This window comes from Colius striatus, chromosome 6 (genome assembly GCF_028858725.1).
Source record: "Colius striatus isolate bColStr4 chromosome 6, bColStr4.1.hap1, whole genome shotgun sequence".
NCBI classification, from domain to species: domain Eukaryota; kingdom Metazoa; phylum Chordata; class Aves; order Coliiformes; family Coliidae; genus Colius; species Colius striatus.
The window spans coordinates 749,900-773,748 of NC_084764.1; the positions used below are offsets into that span (position 1 = coordinate 749,900).

Here is a 23,849-nt window from a genome sequence, read left to right on the forward strand (position 1 = left end):
ATTATGCTCTTGGTGACATTTCACTGCACACATATAGAGACAGAGTGAAACCAGATCTTAGCAGGCTGCAGGGATGGCAGTAGGATGAGCACCCAGCCTGCTCTTCCATTGCCCTGTGGGGTCAAGATACTGCTGGCAGCACAAACCACTGAATGCTTATTCTCATCATCCACTTTGTGATCTTGTTTCCAAGGTACCCAGGAAGCAAACTTTGGAGCAGCTAGATGTGGAAGCACATGACCAACACCCAGTGAGGGAACACAGAGCCCTCAGTGAGCTTTTGCACTTGAACACCAGGTAACCAGTCTCTGTCCAACCATCCACAGAGACACGAAGTCTGATTTGAGTCGCTAGTCTGTGACATTAGCACAGAACTAGTCTCACATTTGGTGTTACTGAATTCACCAGCTTTTGCTCATCAGCTGAGACTGGGACACGTGGCTTTCATACAAGGCAGTCTGAAAGCAGGGAAAGTCAAGCAGGAAGCTCATTAAGTTCACGCTTCAGTAAGATGCCTGAATGTACTGATTCATCCCTCCTTCCTTCCCCCCAGTCTTGCAACTGCCAGCTTGTGCTGAAGCTCTCCAATTATGTTTATCAAGCTAATTCTTGTCCCTTTTTACTTCCAAGGAAAGAGCTAAGCATCTGGTCTGACAAAGGAATGGAGTTGTACCTTCCGTAGCTTCCCGTAGTCGATGAGCTCTGGACGGTGTCTGTGGATTAAGGCGCAGAAGCCGAGGCCATCCTTCCAGCTGCGAGAGACAGAGGGCACAGTGAGCAGTGACACAGGCACGAGGGGAGGCATGGACACAGCAGCACAACTCCTGGTTACCTCTCTAGCTAACAGTGCCTCTCTAAGTGCTGGGAAAGAGTCTGGTACCTGCATGAGGCTGCAATACAGGTTCCCTTCAATCCTTACGAAAACCCACTCTGATTAGGATTGCCCTTTGCATTGCCATCTCATTTTCGCCAGTTCTCTGTGCACGTCCTGTGGAGCATGCAAGGAAATAATGCATTCCTAAGGGAAAAGGCAGATACCTGTAGCTAGCTCCTCTATAGCACTGTCTAGCATGGATGGCACTTAAGCTTTTTTTTTTAAGTGCTTTAAATGGTTCATACAGCTCTCCAAGATGTGCTGGGAAAAACACTATTATGCACAATCTTCACTGCAACATCTGCTCATTTAGAAATATTAAGAGCAGAGCAAGTAAACCTCTTATCCCTTCCCAGCTCTGCCATACTGTGAAGTTTCTGGTGCAGCCTTTATTTCGTGTCTCTGAAAGCATTGTGAGTTTTCAGCAGCAAAAGCTGTTTTGCTTAGCCCGTGTCACACAAGCTGCTCTCAGAGGACTTCACGCTCTGAAGAGCTTTACAAAAGAAGCAACTGTAACCATAATGAGGAATTGGACTGCAGGTACTTGGATCCTCCTATAACCTCTGCCTTGAACTCCTTAGGTGTCTCTCTGGACTACACTGTTACTGTGTACCGTGCATCTGCACTGCCTCGGGCGGTCTGTCAGGAACGTTATTGACTATTCCAAGAGACATATGAAGATAACACAGAATGCAAAGCCAAGTCCCTGCCTGTAACCCACCTGATATGGAAGTTCTGGATGTTTACATTTTTGTAGGGGGCTGTCTTCCTCTGACACCATAACAAAAGTCCTTCTTTAGCAGATGTCTCTAGAGAAAGGCAGAAAACACACCAATTAACTCATTTTCTGTGCAAGCAGGAGTCTCTGGAACACATGCCGTACAACAAGGACTGACTCCTTTTTGGTCGAGATTGTATTGAATTCTGCTTCATTCGATTTCACTTGACAGAAAATTCCTTGTTTGGGAGAGTCTGCTGGGACAGTTCTGTTACTATTACTTTGCTAAGGAGATAGCCCATTTTCATCAGTGCTAGTCCCTGAAGCAGCCTGCAAGAAATGCAATACATTCCAAAATCAAAGCTGGCTTTCAGGCTTAGCCATCCTTTTGATCCTTAAAATTCTCTTAAAAGAAGAGGATGTGAAAAACTCTTCTCAGTATAGCTGAGCCTGGACAGAAACATCAGTGAGATGACAGGGCAGCTTGGCAGAGCAGCTCCCTGGGATCTTCCTGCAACACACCTAAGAACACAGTCTGGGCCTTTTAAGTGGCAAAGCCATTTGGTCACTCCAGTTCCTCATTGTTGAACAGTGGTTGGAAAGAAGTAAGATTTACCTTCAACTGAGATATCCTGAATGGCAAAACGAAGGATGATGGTCCAGATCATTCCAAGAGTCATTTTAACATTCCCATCCACAATTTCTGTGGGGGAAAAAAAAAAAAGGAAGAGATATACTTGCATCAGAGATGTACAGATCTAAAAGCCAGAGAAGACCACACATCACCTTGTTCTACTGCAGTAAACTCCTGTGTCCAATCCTATCTTATTAAAAGAGTACCCACAGACATCTTGGAGGGGCATCAGTACAAAAGAACTACAGTCATTGGTGCAGGCATGAAAAAAACCCCAACAAGTGTTTCCCTGCTGACAGTTTTCTCACAAATGAATTATTTCTACAGGTATTTTGGGGTCAGGAGGTTGGCTGCCAGGTTAATGTAAGAAAATGTCGTGTGATGGCAAATATGTTCAATTCCTCACCTTTTGCATTCTTGACCCTCCAATAAAGCACTACAATCAACTTAGCTCCTTGCTGTTGTCACAAGCACCCAAGATACTGTATCTAACTATAAAAGAAAGCATCTGTGTTCTTAGCTTGTTTTGCTCTTGTGATAGATCTTTGTGGGGCTTTTCAGAAAGCAAAAATCCCCAAAGCTTGTAAAAACCACAGCAGTTGGCAGGAGGATCTGAAACTAAATCGAGCTCTTTATTTTAATAGACTAGATCAAATCTGATGGCAATACTTTCATGTTGAAAATGCTTTATGAACACTAATAAATCAAGCTGTGAGCTGAAACAGGTAATTAATATTGCCGTTCCATGGATTTCAACTGGAGATAAAGGTCAAGATACTTCCATAAAACCAAATGGCATTAAGTTGCTAATGTGGCATTAGAACTCAGCACAATGCTCTGGTCACGTTCTCAGATTCCAGTTTTATAAGCTTAGCTGGTGAAGTTAAAGTGGAAAGCATCTCTGGGAAAGCATCTCTTCTCCTCCCGCCCTCTTCACTGCACGCCTCATTTAAAAAGGAAGACTTGTGCTCCCTGCTGCCATGTCTAATTCTTCCTTAGCTTTGCACCAAAGCAAAGCTGCTCTGGAAGAAGCCCAGAATATTTCCACCAGTTCTAATCTACATATCATTTTACTTTTTCTTGACAGAGAGCTAAACCCACCATCCACCAAGCAGGCACTGATGTCAGTGAGAGTAGTGAGTGATCCATCCCAGGATACAGATTTAACCAACCACAGCATCCTTGGTCCTTTTGTTTTCTTGTTAAACAGAGTTGACATAACTGTTGTTATTTGTTAGAAGCTGGAGAGTGTTTTTAATTTCTAGAGCTAAAAAATTTCTCTTGGCAACCTGTTTACCAAGTCAGACAGCCTGATCAGAAAGGCCATATGCTCTCTGGCCCTCACTCACTGCTTTTCCACTCCCATATTCTCCAGCACCAACCTCCTTTCCCTTTAAGATCCTTTTCAGTGCCCTTCAGCTGCTGCCAGTCTCTTTTCTAATACAGTGGAATATGGCCAGGAAATAAAAAGGGAAATACACAGCTGCAAAGCAGGTTTGCATGAAGCCTTCTGCTTCCTGGCAGTGAAGAGAAAGAAGCTCCATAGGAATTGTTAAGAAGTTGAACGTAACACTACAAAGCCAGAAGAATCCAACGTTTGTTCCTGATGGCACAAGTACGGCTCAGGAACACAAGAGCACTTCACATATTAACAGGCTGACAATCAGACAGCATCTTCTGCCTGACTCTGCCTTCCAAGTGCTCTTCCTTGGCAAGACCCCTGCGAGCATTGTCTGCACTTCCTCCACACCAGCAGCTGCTGTCTGAACAGCAGCAGAAAGGACATGTAATTAATGTGATTTACATTCATCTTGGGGGTGGATCAGTTGCTGGCTGAAGCTGGTGAGACATCTGCATCCACTGGAAGGAAATGTTTTGCACCAGTGAGTTATGCTTCCACCAGCTCCCATTACTACACCAAATACCGTGAGTGAGATATGCCAAAACTACAGCACTCCCATCCATCTGACACTCAATTAAGGGCCAGACAAATATTCACTCATTAGCTGCAGGACTGGCTGGCTACATAGATGTGGCTTTTAAAATGCCACTGCCTTTTTTAAATGCATGAACTCATGTTATGCAAAACTGATTAAGCTTACTTTTCTACCCTGGCCTGGGTAGCTAGAAGCAGAATCGATGCTACAGAAGCCTCTGAGTTGCCCATGAGAGCTGAGCCTCTGGTCACTCCAGGGAGAGAAGGAGTTGCAGAGGATGAACAACTGGTCTTTGAATTGGAGACATAAAATAAAGGCCGGCCTGCATTTTGTTTACCTTAACAAAAGCCAAATAAAGCAGGACAAGCATCTGTACCCCTGTCTTCAGGAAGCTACGGCTAACGATGGCCCAGGCAGAGCTAGGACAGATGGCTGGCACTGTGGATGGGGATGTACATCTCACCTTGCTCCCTGTCAGCAGGCAGGACACTGCGACAAACATAATGCTGTGGCACTCACTGCCACTCTCAGCTGAGGCTGGCTCTGCCTGGTGCTTCAGTAGCTGCTTTGCCTAGATGGAGCTTCCACAACTGTTGAAACCTCTAGGCTCTATTTCTACTTTCACTCGTACAGGCGAGAACAGGGAACAACAAATTCAAAGTCGCTTTTACACTGAACTACACTACATATGTCTGAGCAAGCAGCAATTTTCTATGCAGATTAGAGGCGCAAATAAAACTGTCTCAGGGTCACATACTTGACCTGTTCGGTCTGGTAAATCCCAGAAGCATTTGACAGCAGTATGGAATCCATTACAGCAAGAGAAGGCTCCTAAGGTGTCAGATGTCAGTGAGATTTAAAAGCAGATGAAAAACCGTTGGGAAGCTGCACCAGGCTAGAGTCTTCCTTGATCCAGACTTACCCAGATTTGCTCTGTGCCACAACTGCTTTGATCCTATGGACTCTGGCTAACAAAGATGTTTAGAATCACCTTGACTTTGTAACAGTCAATGACGGTTGTAAAAAAGCAGCTCCTAACCCTCATTGCTGCTTTTATTTGCTTAGTTCACCATTCATTTAATATGGAATATGTCCTCCTCATTTGTGTAGGAAGTCCTCCTCGATTTTGGTTCTCCCTCACTGGGACACAGTTGCACTTGGAGACAACAAACAGGGATCTTTGTTTGATGAAATGTGAGATAAATGCCACAAAACCACTATGCTGTCTTTAACCCTGATTAAACACAAGGTTTCACAAGGCTTAATCAACCTGAGAGTCTCCTTGGAATTCTCTCTGAGGGCTGTTTTTTAATCCACACCAACACTGCTCTGACCTCCTGAGCTGAGAGCAGGCAGTGCTCAGCCCTGCAGCCCCATGACTCTCCCAGAGGAGGAACACTCATCCAGAACCATATCATGGGCTCATTTCCTGCCCCTGTCATCAAGTTTCCCTGGAGAAACCACACATTTCCATCTGTAAGATGGAGATAGCAAACCTCTCTCATTTTCTGTGGTCACTGTGAAGACAAACCTAGATATATGACAGAAGCAGAGTGTCTCCACAGCAACAGTGACAGCATGAGTCCATAGGCAGGACTCACACACAGGTCCAGAGCAGGGGAAAACAAGTGCCATGAAAACACAATCCACATGACAAGTTGTTCGGGTTTATAAAAGAGCAAAATATCTTACTAACCTATGAGCTCTTCTGGGTCTCAGGTGACAAGTCTGCAAACTACCTATCACTGTTGCTGACAAGACAAAAATGCCACCCAAGTGCCTGCTGCCTGCATGACCTGCAGGTTCAGCTTGAGAGCATCCCACAAGGGTCTCTCCACAGCGACACACAGGCTTCCAGACAGAGCTCCCAGTATTCTGGGGTGCACAACAGGAAGCCTGGAAGCCCTGAAAATTGAAGCCTGTGGGGTCCTTGATCTGTGCTGGTGACTGCTCTTGGCTTTGACCCATGGGATTATCCTACAGCAACAGGGAATCTTTCCCAGCAGCTCTACAACAAGCTAAGGAGGCGCAAAGGGAAATAATACAGAGCTGTGAGAGAAAGGCAACAGCTAAGCACAGCTTGTGCCCAGACCAATCAGTTGGTGTCTTTACCTTCTGCTCCAATAGATACTAGCTTGACTCCTTTGCTGGCAATGAAATCCAAGGCCTTGTTCACGTTGGATATTTTGTGTACTCGCATTTTGCCTCTCTCAGGCTTGGCCAAACGTTCACCTGGTAAGAAATGAGAAAAAAGCAATATTAGAACACAATTCTGAACCTTTTCTTCCCTGGTGGGTGTTTCCCCATGCTGGTGGCTCTACCTGCTCAGGCAGGTGGAGGGTAGACCTCCCTGCATCCCTTCCCAACAGTGAATGCAGGACAGCAACACTCACTGTTAAGTACCTCCACAAAGAAACAGACAGAAAAGTATCTCTCTGTTGCATCCCAGATAATGTAGTAACAGAGGAACTGTGGGCACCAAGTCCTTTCCACAACAGGTTTGTATCAGAGGTGAAAAGGTCCTTCAAAGCCACACTGAGCTAGGCAGTGGAACTAACCTCTGTGGCACTAACCACAGATAATGATACCTGGAAATGGCAAAACCTCCTTCTCCCACACAGCCAGGTGAGGAACTCCCCTCTCACTCACAACACGCAGCTTAGGACACAAACCTCTCCTCCTTGGAACTCCCTACAATCAAACAGGAGGGTGATCTTGTATCTTGCCTTCTCTTTTCCCTAGACAGGACACAGACTCCTACCTCTCTAATCTCCTCACTGAAGGGCCACAGATGTCTCTATCAGGAAATTAAATCCCTTGCAAGGCAAGCGGGTTACAGCTGTAAGGCCTGTCACCTCAACTCATTTCCCTTCCCTGCAACACTATGCAGTGGTGTCTCACACAGAGGCAGGCACCTGGAATGTTTATCATGAAGCAGAGAGAGGGAAGCAGCCTAGCTTTGAGGTAAGAGCAGGTAAATCTCTGATAGAGATGAGTCTTAGGGCAAGTGTCAGCTCCTGACTGGAACAAATCTGGAAGACTTTGCTAACACTAGACCAACAAAGAGAGTAAGCAAACTACACCTTGGGCAGAAAAGCAGGCTTTTCTTCTGCTAGAAATAATGAGATGGCAGATCAGGAGCCCCTTGTGACACTCGACACCAAAAACTGAACACAACAGCCACTTTAAGATCACAAGCTCAGAATACCAGAAAGGTCCAAACAAAACGCAAAGGGGTTTGGTGCTCTGAAAAATAAGTTATCATTAAAAAGAGCTCAAACAGGCAAGTCTAGGCAAGTAATCACCCAGCTGAACCTGTCCAGCTCTGTCTCCTGCTATATCTTGACCCTGAATTTTTAAGTCAATGTGAGCCGACTCAAAACCTTTATTTGAGGCTTAAGGGCAAGAAGAAAAGTGCTTCATAAAGAACTCTTTTTCATTCTAGAACTGGGTGGCTTGTTTCCTCACAAAGGAGTGAGGAAAGGCTAAAAGAGAGAAAAATAGATTATCTCCACAGCCATGCCCTACAAAGGAAAAAAGCCTGGAAACAAAATCCCTTTAGAACTGGTTCAGTGGTTCCTGTGGGCTGGTGTCATTAGCTCTCAAGTTTAAGGATCAAATCAGGTTCACTTTCAAAATGAAACACCGATGTCTGACAATTGAAGCAAGGAGATGTATTTAGGGTTCTACCTCCATCCCCAGATTAAAACCATCTCTCTGGCTCTTAGTCTCAGGTACATGTCACACTATGGTGCTTCCTTTGTCCCTTTGGATAACACCAGTCACCCCAAAGAAAAGCAGAAGCGTGTTTTGTGACAGCTTTACAACGACATTTTTACATGTAATTTCATAACAGATTTGCCAACTGTCAGCAAACGGCTTTGGCTGAAACAGCTAGAAAATAACCACTTGCTTCAGCTCATGTGACTGTAAACTAGCCTTGCACAAAGAAAGAGTGAAGGCAGGAGCTTAGGTTTCAGCTGGAACAGCAAGCTGATCCAACTCACCTTGTGGCTGCGTGGGCACTGCCAGCACACGGGAGAGCACCTGAACCGATCTCCCGGGGCTGGGCCCTGCAGGACTGTTCCCTCAACAGCAACTTGATCCTCAAGCTGATGGTGATTGCGAAACAGCAGTCTCCTCCTCTCACACAGCACAAGAGGATGTTTGTTGTAGAATCGCTTCTTTTCCTTTATAAAGCCCCTGAACCCGACGGCTGTTTCTGCCAGACTTGGGCTTTATTACAAGTTTAGATTTCCAGAGAAAAGCTTCATCTGGTCCCATGCCGTTCATTATTGATGATGCTGACTGCTACAAAGATGTCCTACTTCCAGCTATTTGCATCAGTGCTTTATTTCCCAGTACCTCTCCCAGCTGAGACAATGACAATGGTTTACTCGCTGCCATTCTATGACTCTCATGCAGTAGCCCAAGGCTGTCCTTTAAAAGCCAAACAGTGTAGGGAAGCGCTGGCAGGGAAGTTGTTTACAGGACTTTTGTTTAGGAAGAATTTCAATCAGTCATTCCTTCTATTTGGGGGGGAAAAAGGGTTTACAGCTTTATTTTAGAAGCATTACACGTGAGCTGAGCTTTTCTCAGACTGTAGTGTTCCTTTTGAAATGGCTTTGTCAGGGGAAGGAAACCCTTGGGGTGAAAATTAAAGTGTATCATTTGGGGCAATTTCTAGGGAGGGCTGTCGTGGTTTAACCTCAGACAGCAACTAAAGCAACTAAGCACCATGCAGGTGCTCACTCACTCCCTGCCCTCGTGCAGTGGGATGGAGACTCAAAACAAACCCAACTCCTGGGCTGAGACAAGAACATTTTAATAATTGAAATTAAAACAATGAATAATAATCATGGAAGATAATGAGTAACAAGAGAAAGAGAAGACATGCACAGTGCAATCGCTTACCCCCTGATGCCTGAGCAGTGATCCACCCCTCCCAGTTTATACTCTGGGCATGATGCTCCATGGTATTGAACAGCCCTTTGGTCAAATTCCCATCGGCAGCTCAGCTTCAGAGCAGAGGGGCTCACAGCAAACAGAACCGCCAGTGATGGAAGTGAAGTGGGGGAAACACAACTAGTTCGCACTCCTTTTGCCTCTGTACCCAGGAGAGCTGTGGTTCTAGATTCTGCTGGCCCTAAGGAAAGGCTGAGCAGTCCTTAGTGTGTGAAGGCCCTTCTGGCGGGACGCAGCCCACAGCTGCTCCCCATGCCTTTGTCTGCTGGCAGCGGAGCTGCAGGCACAGAGCTGCTCTGCAGCAGACAGGGCAATGCCCTGCCCGCACCAGCTGTGCTCTGAGAAGCTGTTAGCTTCTTCCCAAGCTGAGGAGGCCTGGCAGTGGGCTGCCAAAGGGTCAACAGGAGAGGAAGAGTGCGAGATGAGGCAATGAAATTAAGGACTATGAGATAGGAGATCCCCTGTGCTTGAGCACTGAGCTTCATCTACTCTCCTCTGCTCATCTTTCTCTCCCCTGTCCTCCAGCTGAGTGATTAGAAACTATGCCATCCAGGCCCATCTTGCTCATCTTCCAGGCTGCAGCCCCAACTCTGCAAGTAAATATACATACAGAGAACTAACTAAGAGGACTGCTGCCTCGTTTCCTACAGGCACTGCAGAATCGATGTGTGTGCTGCAAAGCTCTGATCGTATTTCGAACGCTGATACCTCCAAAACACCAGCATGGGCAAACACCCCTCAGCTTTTATCCTGTAGCCACAGATTCTGAACAACATATATACTGACAGCTTTGCAGGAGCTGGCAAAGGGGAAGGAAAGGAGGGGCTGAGGAAAGGCAGTCTGAGTGCTACTATCATGGCAATCTCGTTGGAAAACATACCAAGAAGGTTGGGAGTGAGGCACTGCGCTGCTGCTACTGCCTCAAAAGCCACCAAAACAAAGTCTGTAAGCATACAATCCCAGATTCATACACACAGTCTTATCCCACCTCGATGCCTCCCACAATACTTTTCTAAGGTATTTATTTCATCAGCACATCAATAGGGATTCGTGCTTATAGGACATAATCCCTGGGAGGTATCTGTCAAGTGGTAGGATATTCGTGATCGGGAGTAAAACCAAATCTGACCTAACTTGTTCATGTCACTGTTTTATCTCAGACTGAGTTCCCTGGGATTTTGCCTTTCCCTGGGATTTGCTTTTCCCTGAAGGCTTGAGCACTGAGCTCAGACTGAAAATGGAACAGAAAAACTTCAGGCACAGCTGAAACTGAATGACACAGAAGATTTACTGGTCTGACTCCCCTCTTCCAATAACTTCTATCCTATTCCCACTGTCACGTGGCTTCGGTATGATTTGCCAGTGCAGCATTCCCACACTCTTCCCAGAGCTGCTTCATCAGCCCTGCCAAGCAGTAAGAGCCGTTGCCTGAGCCTTCACAGGAGGCTGCACATTCCTGACGGGCAGAGGAACGCCAAGAGACAGAGGCAGGAATGCAATGGGCAGCCTGCACAGGCCATGAGGCTTGAAGTACATTCCAAAACCAAATTAATGGTCACTGCTGGAGACAAGATTTTCGTTAGGGGTAAATTTGTTCTGAATCAGAGAGCAGCTGTTCTCATATTCCACGCAAATCTGCGGCACTACAGCCCTTGCTGTCCCTATTCTGCAAGGAAGGGGGAGGACAGACTTCAGAACAGAGATGCTCAGGACACTCAAGAGCACCACACAGAATCTCTCTCACCTGAAATGACTTCCAGAAGCAACATGAGTTTAAGACCATCCCTGAAATCTTCCTCTATGTTCTCAATCTGTGTGCCAGCCTTGCGGAGGTGAGAATTACACCATGCTGTGAACGTCTGAAACACGGGGAAGAGAGAAAGAGAGAAAAAATAAGTCAGTAATCTTCCTGAAACCAAATAACAGTTTAGAACCAAACCAGTGCTGCTGGGCACCGTGGCCCAGATCACAGAGTCAAATGCTCGTTAGGTTATCTTTCCACACACCACCCTTGTGGAGCACGTGCACTGGGATCTAAATATCCAAAGAAGTTGCAGGGTGTTCCCATGACAGAGCGAGTCAGAGAGTCACCTCCAGCTCCAGCACATCCCCGTTTCTGAAGAGGCCCCTGTGTTCTGCATTTAGCTTCGAATACCTTGCAACTTATTTCGAGGCTCAGATTGCTAAGGACCCCACTGATCACCAAAGGGTAGGGGTTGAAAGGGACAGACCTCTAGATATCACCAAGTCCAACTCCCCTGCTAAAGCAGGTTCAACTAGTGGTGTTAAATGACAACATGAACAAGAACAGAAAACAGTATTTCAGACCTTCTCATCTCTAAACAGATGCTTGAGCAAAAAGGCCCACTCTTCTATGGCCAGCTGCCTCTGGTCTCCTCCATCCCCAGCATGCACTGCAGCACTTAAGACACTGAGGGACAGCGTGCCAATCTCCTCAGCCACATAAACCACATCCCAGTAGTGTCTGTCCTGCTGCCCCCATTTCACCCGACTCGCTGCTGAGCAGGCTTCCTCAGCCTGCTGACTGTCCCACCTTCCCTCCTCCCTCCTGTAGAGAAGTAAATGCTTTCTGAGTAATGATGCTATCATCCACCTCAGCAGAAATGTTGCCCCTAGAAAGGATGAAAACAAGCATTACTTGGTGGCACTCCTGTCCAGCACAGGCCCAAACTGGCAGTTTGGGAGCCTCTGGCAGGAGGGTCATTGCAGCCACCTCAATGACATACACCACAGCCATCCTGTAATCAGTGACACGATGCACCATCACTGCAGTAATAATACGAGTTTGAAGTGCAGCAGGTCCTGAGGTCCAAACTACAACACAGTCAGCAACATTCAGGATAAACAAAACCCTTTAGAAATGCCTTCTGACCTCAAATGGTCAAGATAAGAGGATCTCTCTCTCATATGAGAGAAATGAATGTCACCACAACTGGTGGCAAGACATTTTCTGTGGTTGCAATCTCTCAGCCCATGTCCTGAACGATGGGCATGTGGGGCACTGACAGGGAAGAGCCCATCTCATCCAAGAGACGTGATAGTAGGGATTATCTCAAAAGAGCACCATGTGAACAAGCCTGAAAGAGAGCTTTAAGTGCTACCATTCAACAGTCAAAACACAAGCAGCAGTGTGGCATGGGCTAAATCAGTGAATCAAAGAGCCCAGCCTGCAGATGCTGAAGCTGTTTTACACAAAAGTACTGTTTGAACAGTAAACAGTAGCAACTAGTTCTTTTAAGGCAGACAAGTTCGTCCAAGTGCTAGTGGATGCATTTCATCGTGTTTGAACAGGACACCAAGTAAACCCTTGCCTTTGTACGAACTGATAACCCCTCAATCACTCTTCAAATACAAGGGTGAGGTTACTAGAAAAATGAGCAGCTCCAAAAGCTCACAAGCTGCCGCTAGGAAAAGAAGGTTTTCTTCCCTCCCTCTCCCAGATGTGCTCCCACAGCCCCTTCAACTCACTGACCCAGCAAAGAACTGTTTGCCTTCTTTGTTAAGACTAGTCTGCTGCTTCGTGGTGCACGGAGCCAGTTCAGCAGGGTCTAACAAGCCTCTGCAAGAGCAAATTTGAGCACACACGGGCCAAGCAGAAGGGTGGAGTGGACCACAGCAGCCACAGCATGTTGGGCTGTTGGGGAACAGCAGCAGAAAGGACTCAGCTCCTACTGAAGCGTGGAATGCCAAAAATGCAGAAACTCCTCACTGCTGCCTACACCATGAAAGGATTTCAAAGGCAAGATTACCTCAAAAGGCAAAGACAATCAGGGCTTGTTCGTATTTGCCTGGAGGCTGGGCTTCCTCTACCAACCTGCTCACACTCATGCTTACATGAGTACAAATAGTGCTGCAGACCCTTCCTTGGACAAAGCATTGCCTGACAGCTGCCAAGCTTGCCCCAGTGCTGTGCCCTGGCCTGGCTCTCTGCGGGGCCGTGGGACGGAGCAGGACAGCAGTGCAGCTCCCAGTGCTTTCATGGCAACGGCCCTTTGGACACACACACGTGTTGTCAAAGTCTGGGATCTCCTTTTTCAAGATGGCCTGGTTTCCTTCCACATTTGGAAGCTTTAGAAAAAGAGTGTCATTAAGCACCTTTTATAGCTTTTTATTGTTATTCCCCTGAGAACTAAAAGTGCTGTGGGTTTTTTCCTCCCAAAGAAGAACAGCTTTACTTGAAAACGAGCCCCGTATCCTGAAGCACATCCTTTTGGCATTACTCCCTCCATTCCTGCATTATATTATGTGAGAAGAGGTTCATTTATTTGGCTTCTGTTTGCAGCCAGGCCTCCAGAGGCAAACGAGAGCAGAGATGCTTTCAAATGCTACATCATCACTACATAACTTGCTCAGGAACCCCCTCCTCATATTTGGAAAGCAGACAAAGCAAGATACCTAGAGCTAGTGACCAGCCCTGAGGCACCTGACAAAATCTGTGTTGGACCGAGGAGGAAGCTTGAGACCCAAGTTAGAGGCCACTACGCTGCGCCTGTATTTCTTGTGACTTCTCTGAAGCCATTTCACTTTTGTTTTCCATTGGCCCAAAGCAGGTGAGAAAGTTCTGCTTTAAACCATGGATAACCCCAGTATAGCTCCACTGGGCATCTCTCTGCTCATTTGGAGGATGGAAGAGGATGACCATGCCTACACTTGTAAAGAAATACGAATGAAATTAAAAGCAAACCACAGATCTTCTAAACTTTGTGTTGTTACAAAGCCTGGGAGAACAACCAGATCAGTGAAAGTATTTGTATTGCTGCAAGTCACCTAAAGCTTGGTGGGAAAGTAAGTCCCAGAGCCAGCACTCCAACTTCTCTGCTGGAGTCATCTCCACCACATCGTGGCCTCAGATATGCTGAAGGGAGATGACTCTGCAGAACACCACCATCAGTCATCAGCAGTGAGCCGACACCTCAGCTCCTCGAGGACACGGACCGTGAGAGGTTAGCAGAGCACACACACAGCTCCCACATGTGCACACATTTTCTCAAGGTACCCTTCAGGTCCTCCATGAACTCCAGTAAGCACAATACCATAAGCAGCACAACGGCGTATGCAAACGGCAGCAACCGGCAGCCCAAGGTGGACGCACTGGGATGCATCGACAAGAAAGCAGCATTCTGAATGCTTTTAATAATCACAAATGGGATTCACAAACTGTATCCTTCACAGACCAACCCAGAGCAACATCCACCAGAACATAATAATCAGAAAACAGCTTGGTGTTGCGATGGCTGCATATACTGCACAGCAGTAAAATAACAGTAACTTGGCAGGAGGTTTGACAGACGCTGGGAGAAGGCTGGAGAAACGTGGCAGAGAAGTCAGAGGCAGCATGAGAAGAAGGCTGAGTTGAAATTTTTGCTGTCCGTTGGGTCTTGCAATCCTGGCAGTCTTGTTTAGAGCCATTTTTACTGACTTGGCTTCGTGCATCTGCTCAGGATCCTTTTTGTTATTCTAGGAAACCTACCGAAACCACCCACTCACTCCATGCACTTTCTGGGCAACTGAGCTGCTGCTGCACACCCTGAGTCACAGCTTGTGGCAGCAGCAGGCCAGGCCCTGCTGTGCCCCTGTCACCCCCAAACCAGCCTCCCACGCTAGAAAGGGCTGCCAGAGCAGCCAGACATCTTTCTGGCACAGGCCCAGTCCTGAGAGCAGCCAGAGGGAAAAAACAAAGACCCAAAACCTCCCACCTATGTTTGCTGGAGTGAGGTGAGGTGTACTCCAGACTGGAGAGCACATATGCATTGCCAAGTGGGAAGCACCTTCTCCTCAGTCATGAGCTCAGACCACTGCTCTGAGGCAGCAGATGTGCTGCCTTGCTGCTTGCAGACACAGAAGCCTGGAGATTCTTCTCTTGCTTACCTCTAACTGCTGGTCCAAAGGATGAGGAAATAAATACTATGTTAATCTCGAGGCTTATGGAAATTTCACAGAGCTGGAAAACTACTTAAATAACAGCACAAAAACCATACCATCACTGGATTCCCTTCATACACATCTCACACCATAAATCTGCTGTGCTAACTGTACAAGGTGCAAACAGAGCTGTGTTTCTTGGCCCCTGGATCTTTCCATATCGTGTACTCCTAATTTCATTTTTGGCCACAAGAGGTGATCAGACCTCCCGTGCAAGGTCTGCCTCTTGCTCAGTGCTCACCATGGAGGATGTCTGATGCAGCAGCACATGTGTGTGTGCAGGTACGTGCCCACACTCCCCATGGCTGCTCTCTGCACCTCCTGCTCCCATCTAGCTATGATGAACAATAGCACCATCATATTCTACCACAATGCAACCTGTCAGGTAATAAAAATAACAACAGAAGTCACTAAGAGCAAGCAGATATGATAAACTGTTCTGCTATCTCAGCACATGAGGCAGGTTTACTGCTGGGGTAACCTCTACCTGCACACCTATTTTAACAGGCAGGCATACCTTTCTTCTGACACAACATGAAACCTCCCTGCTTCTCCAGAGGTCACTGCATTCACTCATGCTTGGGCAAGGGTTAACTAAAAACCAGCAGCCAGGTGATTGCTGGAGGTCCTGCAGCCAAAGCTTTAATGTGATACCATTTCCAGCTAGCTCCTTCCAGGCATCTCCCAGTCCTGCCAACTGCAAACCTCCCTTTGATTCTCCCTGTATTACACGTGCATGCACACACACATACACACACTCTCTGGTACTCTTTGGATGTCCTGAACTTCCACTTTTGTCCCTGAAAGCCAATAACCTTTGGTCTTCACACTGTCCTTTCCAAATTAACCACCTTACTGGTACCAAAGTGGCTCAGGCAACATTCCTGAGGCCTGGAGAACTGGGATAGTAAGCCAACATTTTTAAGTTTAAAGAATGCTTCTGTCTGGAAAGCAGCAGCACTGTGACACCACTGAGAGCAGCTCCAGAGAGCTCTTTGCTGCAAGAAAACAGTCATAAGGCACTTCAGCCACTGAGCAATTTTAGCAATGTAAATGTTGAAGCTACCACAACCACATATATGACAGGCACTGAAAAAGTAAATGGGCAGCTTTATCTCTCTGTGGCTGCAACAGTGACATTGCAGCTCTATCTGACCTTTCCAGATGCTCTTCTCTCCTTGCTAAATCACTCTTCCAAGCAGCCCTGCTTTCCATGGATGACTGTAAGCTTTCTGACACAGTCAAGAGATTGCCATTTTTGTGCAACTTCCCCACTTGCCTCCTTTCTGACAGGAGAAAGGTTTGGCTCAACAGCCAAAGAAAGAATTCACTGGAGCGCTGCCTCTCCAGAACACACCGGTGTGCTCAAAGGGAAGCAGTGTTCACAGCCACCAAGGCATCCTCCTTCCTTGTGTTTGTGCTGAGGGATGAATTTGAAGCAAGTATTTCAACATAGCTCTACTGTTGAGATATGTCCACAAAGCTTTGGCTCCTGTTAAGAAGGAGATGGAGCTGCTAGCACACAAATCTCAGCCTAGTAGCACAGTTTTACGCTGTCTGTGCATGTGCTCTGCAAAGCGAGGTCTTGAACAGGCTGAGAGCTACGGGTGCTAGCCCAGGCTTTCTTCTAGTGTTGCAGGGGACATGAGAGGAAGACTGCCTTCCTAGTCACCAGACAAGAAAGCAGATATTAAAACAATGCATCATGCACAGCTGTAAAACAAAACCAATTTACCCAGCTGGGAGTGCTGCTTTTCTGCTAGTGGTGTGTTCAGAGGGGTGCAGCTGGGCTCCTGCCTTCCCTGCCTGGCCTGCGGGCAAGCTCACCACAACACCAAACCTCACAGGGCTGCTGAGACGCTTCTGCTCAGTTTTGAAACAAATTCCACAGCGAATTCCATGCTGCAAGGGATTTTACTGGAATGAAATTATCAGGAGTAACAGCTGAGGCACTCACCTAATAACGACTAATAGTTCATTAAGAGCAGGCTGAAAACTGCTGCACACACGGGTTTTTCAAGCAATGAAATTACCAACAAAGTAGTTCCAGCTGCCTCAAAATGGGATCTTTTCCATCTCTTGACTTGATCATCTTAAAGGTCTTTTCCAACCATAATGATTCTGTGATTGGTAGTTTGAGAGTTGAATACACTGTACCAAGTAAGGAGGATGCTAACCTACAGTGATCACAACTCTCCGTCTCTCGCTCCTTGACCAGAACACACTGGGCCATCAGTAGATTATTCAGTAGAAGTTTTGGGCTGAAAGGCTGGGCAAGCCATGAACACACCTCGACTATCTTGTCCCAAGTTTCCCTGCACTCAGCACCGGTTCATTACCAGCATCAACCCTCAGGGTCTCACGTGATCTTCCCCTTCCTGGTCCTATTGCTCTCCCACAGTTTCTGTGGCACTCCCTTCTCATCTTGAAGCAGTTGCAGGAATTACTGGGGACTTGTGTGTTGCTGTTTGTTGCCCTCCCCTCACTCAGACTCAAAAGACAGGCTTTGTTGCAAGTTCTTTGCCTGCCCAAGGTTGTGGTATAAGCTGACAAGGAGCTGCTCAGTTGGGGAGTAATTAAAAAGTAGTTTAGATTCTGCCAACTAGATTCTGCCAACACCTTGGCATAAGAAAAGCAATGGCTGGACAAGACAGATCACACCAACAACGCTGGTGAGGAGAGCTAGGCATTGAAAGGGCCTTCATGAACTGTGATCAGATAAGTCAAGACAGTCTCCTGGCCCACTGGATAGTTTCTGTGCCCACAGACTGTAAGTGACAGAAGCTCTATACACACATAAATTAGTGGTTTGCAGCTGTGATGGAAGAAGTGCAGCCCTACAGCCTGCACCTCTGTATACTACATTCTCTTGGTTTACTACTCAGTGTACTTGGATGTCTACTAGGACATCCCCAAACACTCAAAGCCGTTTGTCTTCTCCCCACAGAGGAGCTCTAGAGATTGGAGATCCTCTACACAAACCTCTTTGCAAGTCCAGGGAGCCACCCAAAGTATCTTTTGTTTGAACTTGAATGAAAAGATCAGCCACCATTTGCCATACCCTCCCTTTCATCTTCTAACCTGAAACACTTCCACTGCACTGCTTTGCATTTGAAGCCACCTACTAATTTGGAAAAGAAGAAAGGCCTTTAGTCTCTGAGCCCATTCTCCAGGACACAGGGGTGGCTCAAAGAGCTTGGTTTCTGTTGAAGAGCTATACTACCAGCAGCTGACCTTTAAAGAATTACAAGTATGATGATCAATGAGATCAATGCTGCACAAATTAAAAGCTTTGCTTTCTAATGGGTTTGCCAGTTCTCTTAGAAAGGCTGAAGGAATTAAATGGATATTCAGAAGGAATCATTACAGACACCTGCAGCACTTTCTTGCCACCTCCACAAAAGGAGTTTAGTAGCACTGGCATGTTATGTTAGTGTTAATGTCCTGTTCTGGTTTAATTGCAGCTGTAATTCCAAGTTCCAAGCTGGCTGAAAGACGAAATACAGCCCACGGTGCTTCTCAAGTACTGTATCCTGCAAATGGGAGGTATCATTACATTGTACTGTGCTCCTGGCTTCCAAAGAGCCTTTTGGTGGCTGCATAAGGAATTACTGAAAGGAAAATGGCAGTTTATTTGCATTTCCCAACTCCAGGGCACAGTCCCTGCAACTTGCAAACACAGAGCTCAGTCTCTGCTTTTTAGCTGCTTCCCAGACCCCATCTCTGCAGCTCAGGATGAGAATACCACAGCAGTAAGAGCCCCAGCCCTAACTGTAACTGCATAAGCCAGGCTGCATCCCGCTGGGATGTTCATCACCAAAGCCTCTCCTTGTCCAGAGGAACTAGGAACCATCACAAAGGGAAGATAAACCCTCCTGACAATCAACTCATCCTCTGGGACAATGGCAGTGAATCAGCACTTGCAAAAAGCACAAGTAAATTCAGTGTGGGAGGTTTGATTTGTGCTCAGTGGAATGTAGCTCTCACTGTCTTGCACAATTTTTAATTCTCCTCTCTTGGAAGACAGGACAAAACAAGAACAAGTCAGAGTCCTTTCCACACTGGCTTTCCGCTGGCATAGCATTAACTGCCTTGGAGTCAGAACAACCCCTTTTATTAGCTAACAACGGGCTAAGTGGCAAGGGCAGAAATCTCAATCCAGCACACTTCCTGTGCAACAAGGGGTAAATATTTGTCCTTCCCTACATTTGTACCTCTGGAGCCTTTAACTCCATTTCTGCTAGAGCTGCACCACTTCACAAAGAATCTGCTTCTGGCATTTGAAAGCTACAGACCATTAAACTGATGAGTCGGGTGGCATTTCAGCCAGTAAAGCTCTCTTTATCCCAGTTACCAGGGAGCACCAATAGCTAGGAACTTACAAGAAGTCTTCAGACATGCAAAAAAAAAATCCCCAAACCTGTACAGGATCAACTGGCTAAAAGTATGCCTTTTGGAGGTTATTGTGAAGCTCAGACTAGCCAGACTCTTCATTATGCTCTTCTCTCTTCTATGAAATCAGCTCATAAATGTCAACTTGCTTCAAGCTCTCTCGTAACAAAAATTAGCCAGAGCTTGTCTCTGCACTTTATATGCTGAGCTTCCCAAATGCTTTATAGCATTGAAGAGATACTGGAAGAAATGAGTTTACTGAGCAGTAGGATGCAACTATTTATGGACTGAAAAGTGGCAACAAAGCACTGAGAGCAAGACTGTTAGATTCACAGAAGCTCTCCTCCAACTGTCCAGTGCAGGACTGGGCCAGGACAGCAGATGAGAGAACCTTCATGAGCAGCCTGTATCCCCGATGGCAGCCCCACACTTTACATCTCACTGCCTGCTTAGACTGTCTGGGTGGGTTTATGCAGACCCAGTGCAGATTTCATGTGAGGTGTTACCCACTCGGTCCTAGGAAAAGGCTGGAGGGACAGCAAACGCCCGGCACTGTAACACAAACAGGGATGTGTGGATCTGCTCTGGCCTTGGCTTGTCTGGGGGTAGAAGACTTCCACACTGCTCCACAGGCAGACACCAGCCCAACTGCTCTGCTGAAGATTTGTCTTGTGCTCCTGTTCTCACAGGGTGGGAGGGGTCTATCAGTTCATGCTGAATCCACAAAGGCAGCAGTGGAGGAGTTCATCTGCCTGAAAGCCTTTCTGTAGTGTATGTTCAGAGACATTTGGGACTACCCAGAGCCCTTGTATCCATCTCACATGCTGCTGCCAGGTCAGAGTGGGGAATGTCACATCTATCATTGGATGAAAAGATTTAACTGAAGTGAGTGCAGGGAAGATGTTGAATGTTTACATAAAGGTACTGTAGAAAAAAAGTCTCACAACTAATCCACATGAACAGTAAATGTTGTAGCAGACAAAAGGCAAAACACAGAACTGAGCTTTAGGAGCTCTGAACAGGGACCACTCCAGCACTCCTTCTCCCTCCTACTTCCAGCTCTGCAACACAGACCAACTGAGAGACTCTGAAAAAGTGGAGCTGCTCTTCTACCTAGCCCTTAAAGTAAATGTGCTCTGCCAGTGATGGGGTCTTGGATCTTCATCCAGCACATACAGCCCTAACTGCTACTGAGGTGGGCTTTGAGGGATCTGTGCCAAGTCTGTAGGTACACCTAGGCAGAACAGTTTAAAAAGGCAGCTGAAGATTAAAAACTATGCTAGGGGATAATTACAGCAGGCACTTTGCTTGAAACTGCTCTAGTTCAACATTTCAGACACCCCAAGAGAACAGCAACTGCATAAAGACAGAGAGGCAATGCTGGCTCACCCAACATAACACCCATCTGCACAGCACAGCACTTCTCTGCTTCCTCCCGCGTGCTGCTCCAAACTCATGCTTTTTGCCCTGCCCATGGACACCAAGACTCCAGATTGGGAATCTAATCAGAATATGACCTAACTTTAAGAGGATGTGTGTAGCCTTTAAAGACTTTCTTGATCTCGTGACCAAAACAACGATTTTTTAATCTATTTTAACCTTTATTATTTTGTCTTGCAACTGTGTCTGCAGTTTATCAAAGCAAAAAACTCTTTCTAAAAGAAGTCAGATGTGGGACTGATATCAAGGATTAAAAGGGAAACAGAAACGTTCAAGTTTGTGGGGTTTTTGTCTTTGATCTTTCATTCATTGTTAACCATTAGCAAAGGCAGCTTCAGTTCAAGGCAGCACAGTAGCTCTAAGCTAGTACCCACTGGTAGTGTTTACTCTTTGAAAAGCCTGTGCTGTGGTTTTATAGTCCACATCTTCCAAAAGTGAATGAAAAGGGGAAAAAAAGGAAATGAAATTTAAAGACACATGCACCAGGGATCTGCAGTACTTCACCAGGCTGCAGAGCCCATTAGAATAGCTGCCCTGGGTAAAGCCTGGGAAAAACAGGCAGCAAACTTGCTGGACTTGACCCAAAGGCTACCCAGAGAATGTCTGCACTGACTGCAGGGGGCTGGGATCAGGCCCTGCACTGTGGGGAACAGTGGCAGAGGACAGAAAGGTTTGGTGATTCCACCCAAGTCCAAAGGAGCTGTAAGGAGCTGCTGAATTACTTAAAAGCAGACACGCAGAACACTTTGCCGGACACTGATGGGGAAAATGTTCTCTCTTTTAAAACCTAACAGCAAGATTTTCACTGTCCTGATGACAGGAGAACCTAGGGGAACAGGGGAGGAAAACATTGCAGAAAGAACTAGGAGGAAAACACTGCTAACAGCCAGTTCAGCCCATGAGGAAATGGTTGCTGTTTCTACTTTTCCGCCTCAAAGAGCCAGAGGCTTCAAACAATGTCCTGAGACACGGAGCATGAGGGACCAGTGGGGAGCCAAGTCATCAACACTCTGGACAGACATCCCCAGTGACCGTGAGGACTTGGGGACCAGCTCAGGACCACCTTCTGTAAAAGCCATGCTCTGTCCCATCACCTTCTGGGCAGATGCAACAAGGCTGCATGTAACCTACACTAGTACCACACTACTGTGTCTGCCTGGGGAAATGCTCTTGGCACACGGGGCACTCAGGAAAGCACATGAATAATCTGAAGGCAGGAGCTGGAGCTGTAGCAGCTCCAATGGCTGAGGACAGAGTGTGATTTAAGTCCTGGCCACAGACACGTTCACATTCTTGTGTTTGCTCATTTCTAGGAGATGAGGTCAAAGAGCTCACCGCAAGAGAGGACGAATGATGTAAACTGGATGCTGAGTGCCAGCACAAGAGGTCTTTTTTCCACTGAGCTCTGCACATAACCAGACCTTTTCCATTTATAGGAAAGGCCAATGGTATAAAAGGTGCATTCTTTAGTGGGCCAGAGGAAGAGGCATCACACTGCATATAAAAACGTTAGCACTACTTCCAAAGCTTAGCAATCCCAGCTAAGGGGTGAGGGGAAAAGCAAATAGTAACGGCAGTGTTTTCTCTGGAAGGAGGAGGAGCTTTCAGGTAGGCAGAGGGCTGGAAGAGAGATTCAAGGTGAAAAAAATCAGCCACTTTCACCAAGGCAGATGAATGAGCAGTGAGTGTCAGGATAGGTGTGATCATCTGAGATACTGCTTACAGAGAACCAGAGACATCTTTTTCCTGCTCTACAGAAAAGGGCCTGTTTTCAGCAAGGACCCATATAAAGAAATAACATGCAATGAGTTGCAGGATTTTGCTTCAGCACTGGTGTTGTGAAAATTGCAGGATGAGAACTACTTCTGGGCAGTCCTGGGGCAGGAGGAGGAAAAAGGGGAGGTGGGGACCAGTTCTATTTTCTTGGGTGAGGGAAATTGCAAAAATAGCCAGGGGAAGAGTTTATTTGTGTCACGAGCTTTAATCTCAGTCTGGCCATGGTAGCAACAGGCTTTGGTCCAGCAGCAGCTGGAGAGAATGACCACAAGAAAAGTCTGTATTATACATGAACAGAAATCCAGGATTTTCCATTCCTCTTCCTTCTGCCTGGAAGCATGTGGCATCTACTCCCAAGAGTTTCAAACAGCAGACAGACACTGAAGTGATCACTAGCCCTGTGAGCTAGCAATTATTTCTTCACAGCTCTAAGTGTAAAACAAATTGTATTTTATCCTTGAATGTGATGTACTCTTATAATACAATTCTATCACTACTGAACTCAGGAGAACTGCTGACATCACTGCCTGCCCCACAGAGCACAGGAGCTCGCTGACGGGTCTGATAACCGCACATTACAGCATACGTAACCAGAGGTACAGTCAGTCCTCAAGGACATAACGCCACAGGACAGACAAGCTACAAGTGGAAGGGAGCTTTTGCACCGGCTACCTATGCAAAGCACTACCTGCACAAAGCACTACTGCTTTCTGATGAGCAGCTCACTCCACTAACGCTACTGTGCTCATGTTTCCTTTTGGCGCTCAGCTCTGCTGAAACTGCTCAGAGACCACAAACCATGCTTTAATAAACAACACACACGCACAGAGGAGACATTCCACCACAACTAAAATCCAGCCATCCTTCTGCTCTTTCCACCTCCCATGCTGAGCTTCAACCTTGCACTTAACACAAGTCAGAAGTGACTAGCTCTGTTCACAGCATTAAAGCAGCCAGGACACAGATGCATCAGCAGTTTTATACTCCTAGTAGATAGCCACTGGTCATATGTCTGCATAAACTCATAATCAGGGGACTATTTGCCTCCATTTGTAGGCTGAGCAAAACTAGGAAACAGCCGGGACAATGAGGGCTGTTGGTGAGCCCTGGAAGATGCAGTACTGTGCTCAGACACCTCGGGCTCAACAAGGCACCCCCTTTGCTCTGCTC

The 23,849-nt window shown here is 46.6% G+C and overlaps 1 protein-coding gene across 3 annotated transcripts in view; it reads right to left on the reverse strand.

The window, feature by feature from the left end:
* Positions 1-23,849, reverse strand: part of ACTN1 (actinin alpha 1) — a 76,240-nt gene that overhangs the window by 30,455 nt on the left and 21,936 nt on the right. For all 3 annotated transcript variants that reach the window (XM_061998799.1, XM_061998797.1, XM_061998800.1), the window contains exons 2-6: positions 10,873-10,987; positions 6,276-6,395; positions 2,209-2,295; positions 1,596-1,683; positions 674-752 (exon numbers count right to left, since the gene is read on the reverse strand). In XM_061998799.1, coding sequence (XP_061854783.1) covers positions 674-752; positions 1,596-1,683; positions 2,209-2,295; positions 6,276-6,395; positions 10,873-10,987 — 489 coding nt within the window. The remainder of the gene's footprint in view (positions 1-673; positions 753-1,595; positions 1,684-2,208; positions 2,296-6,275; positions 6,396-10,872; positions 10,988-23,849) is intronic.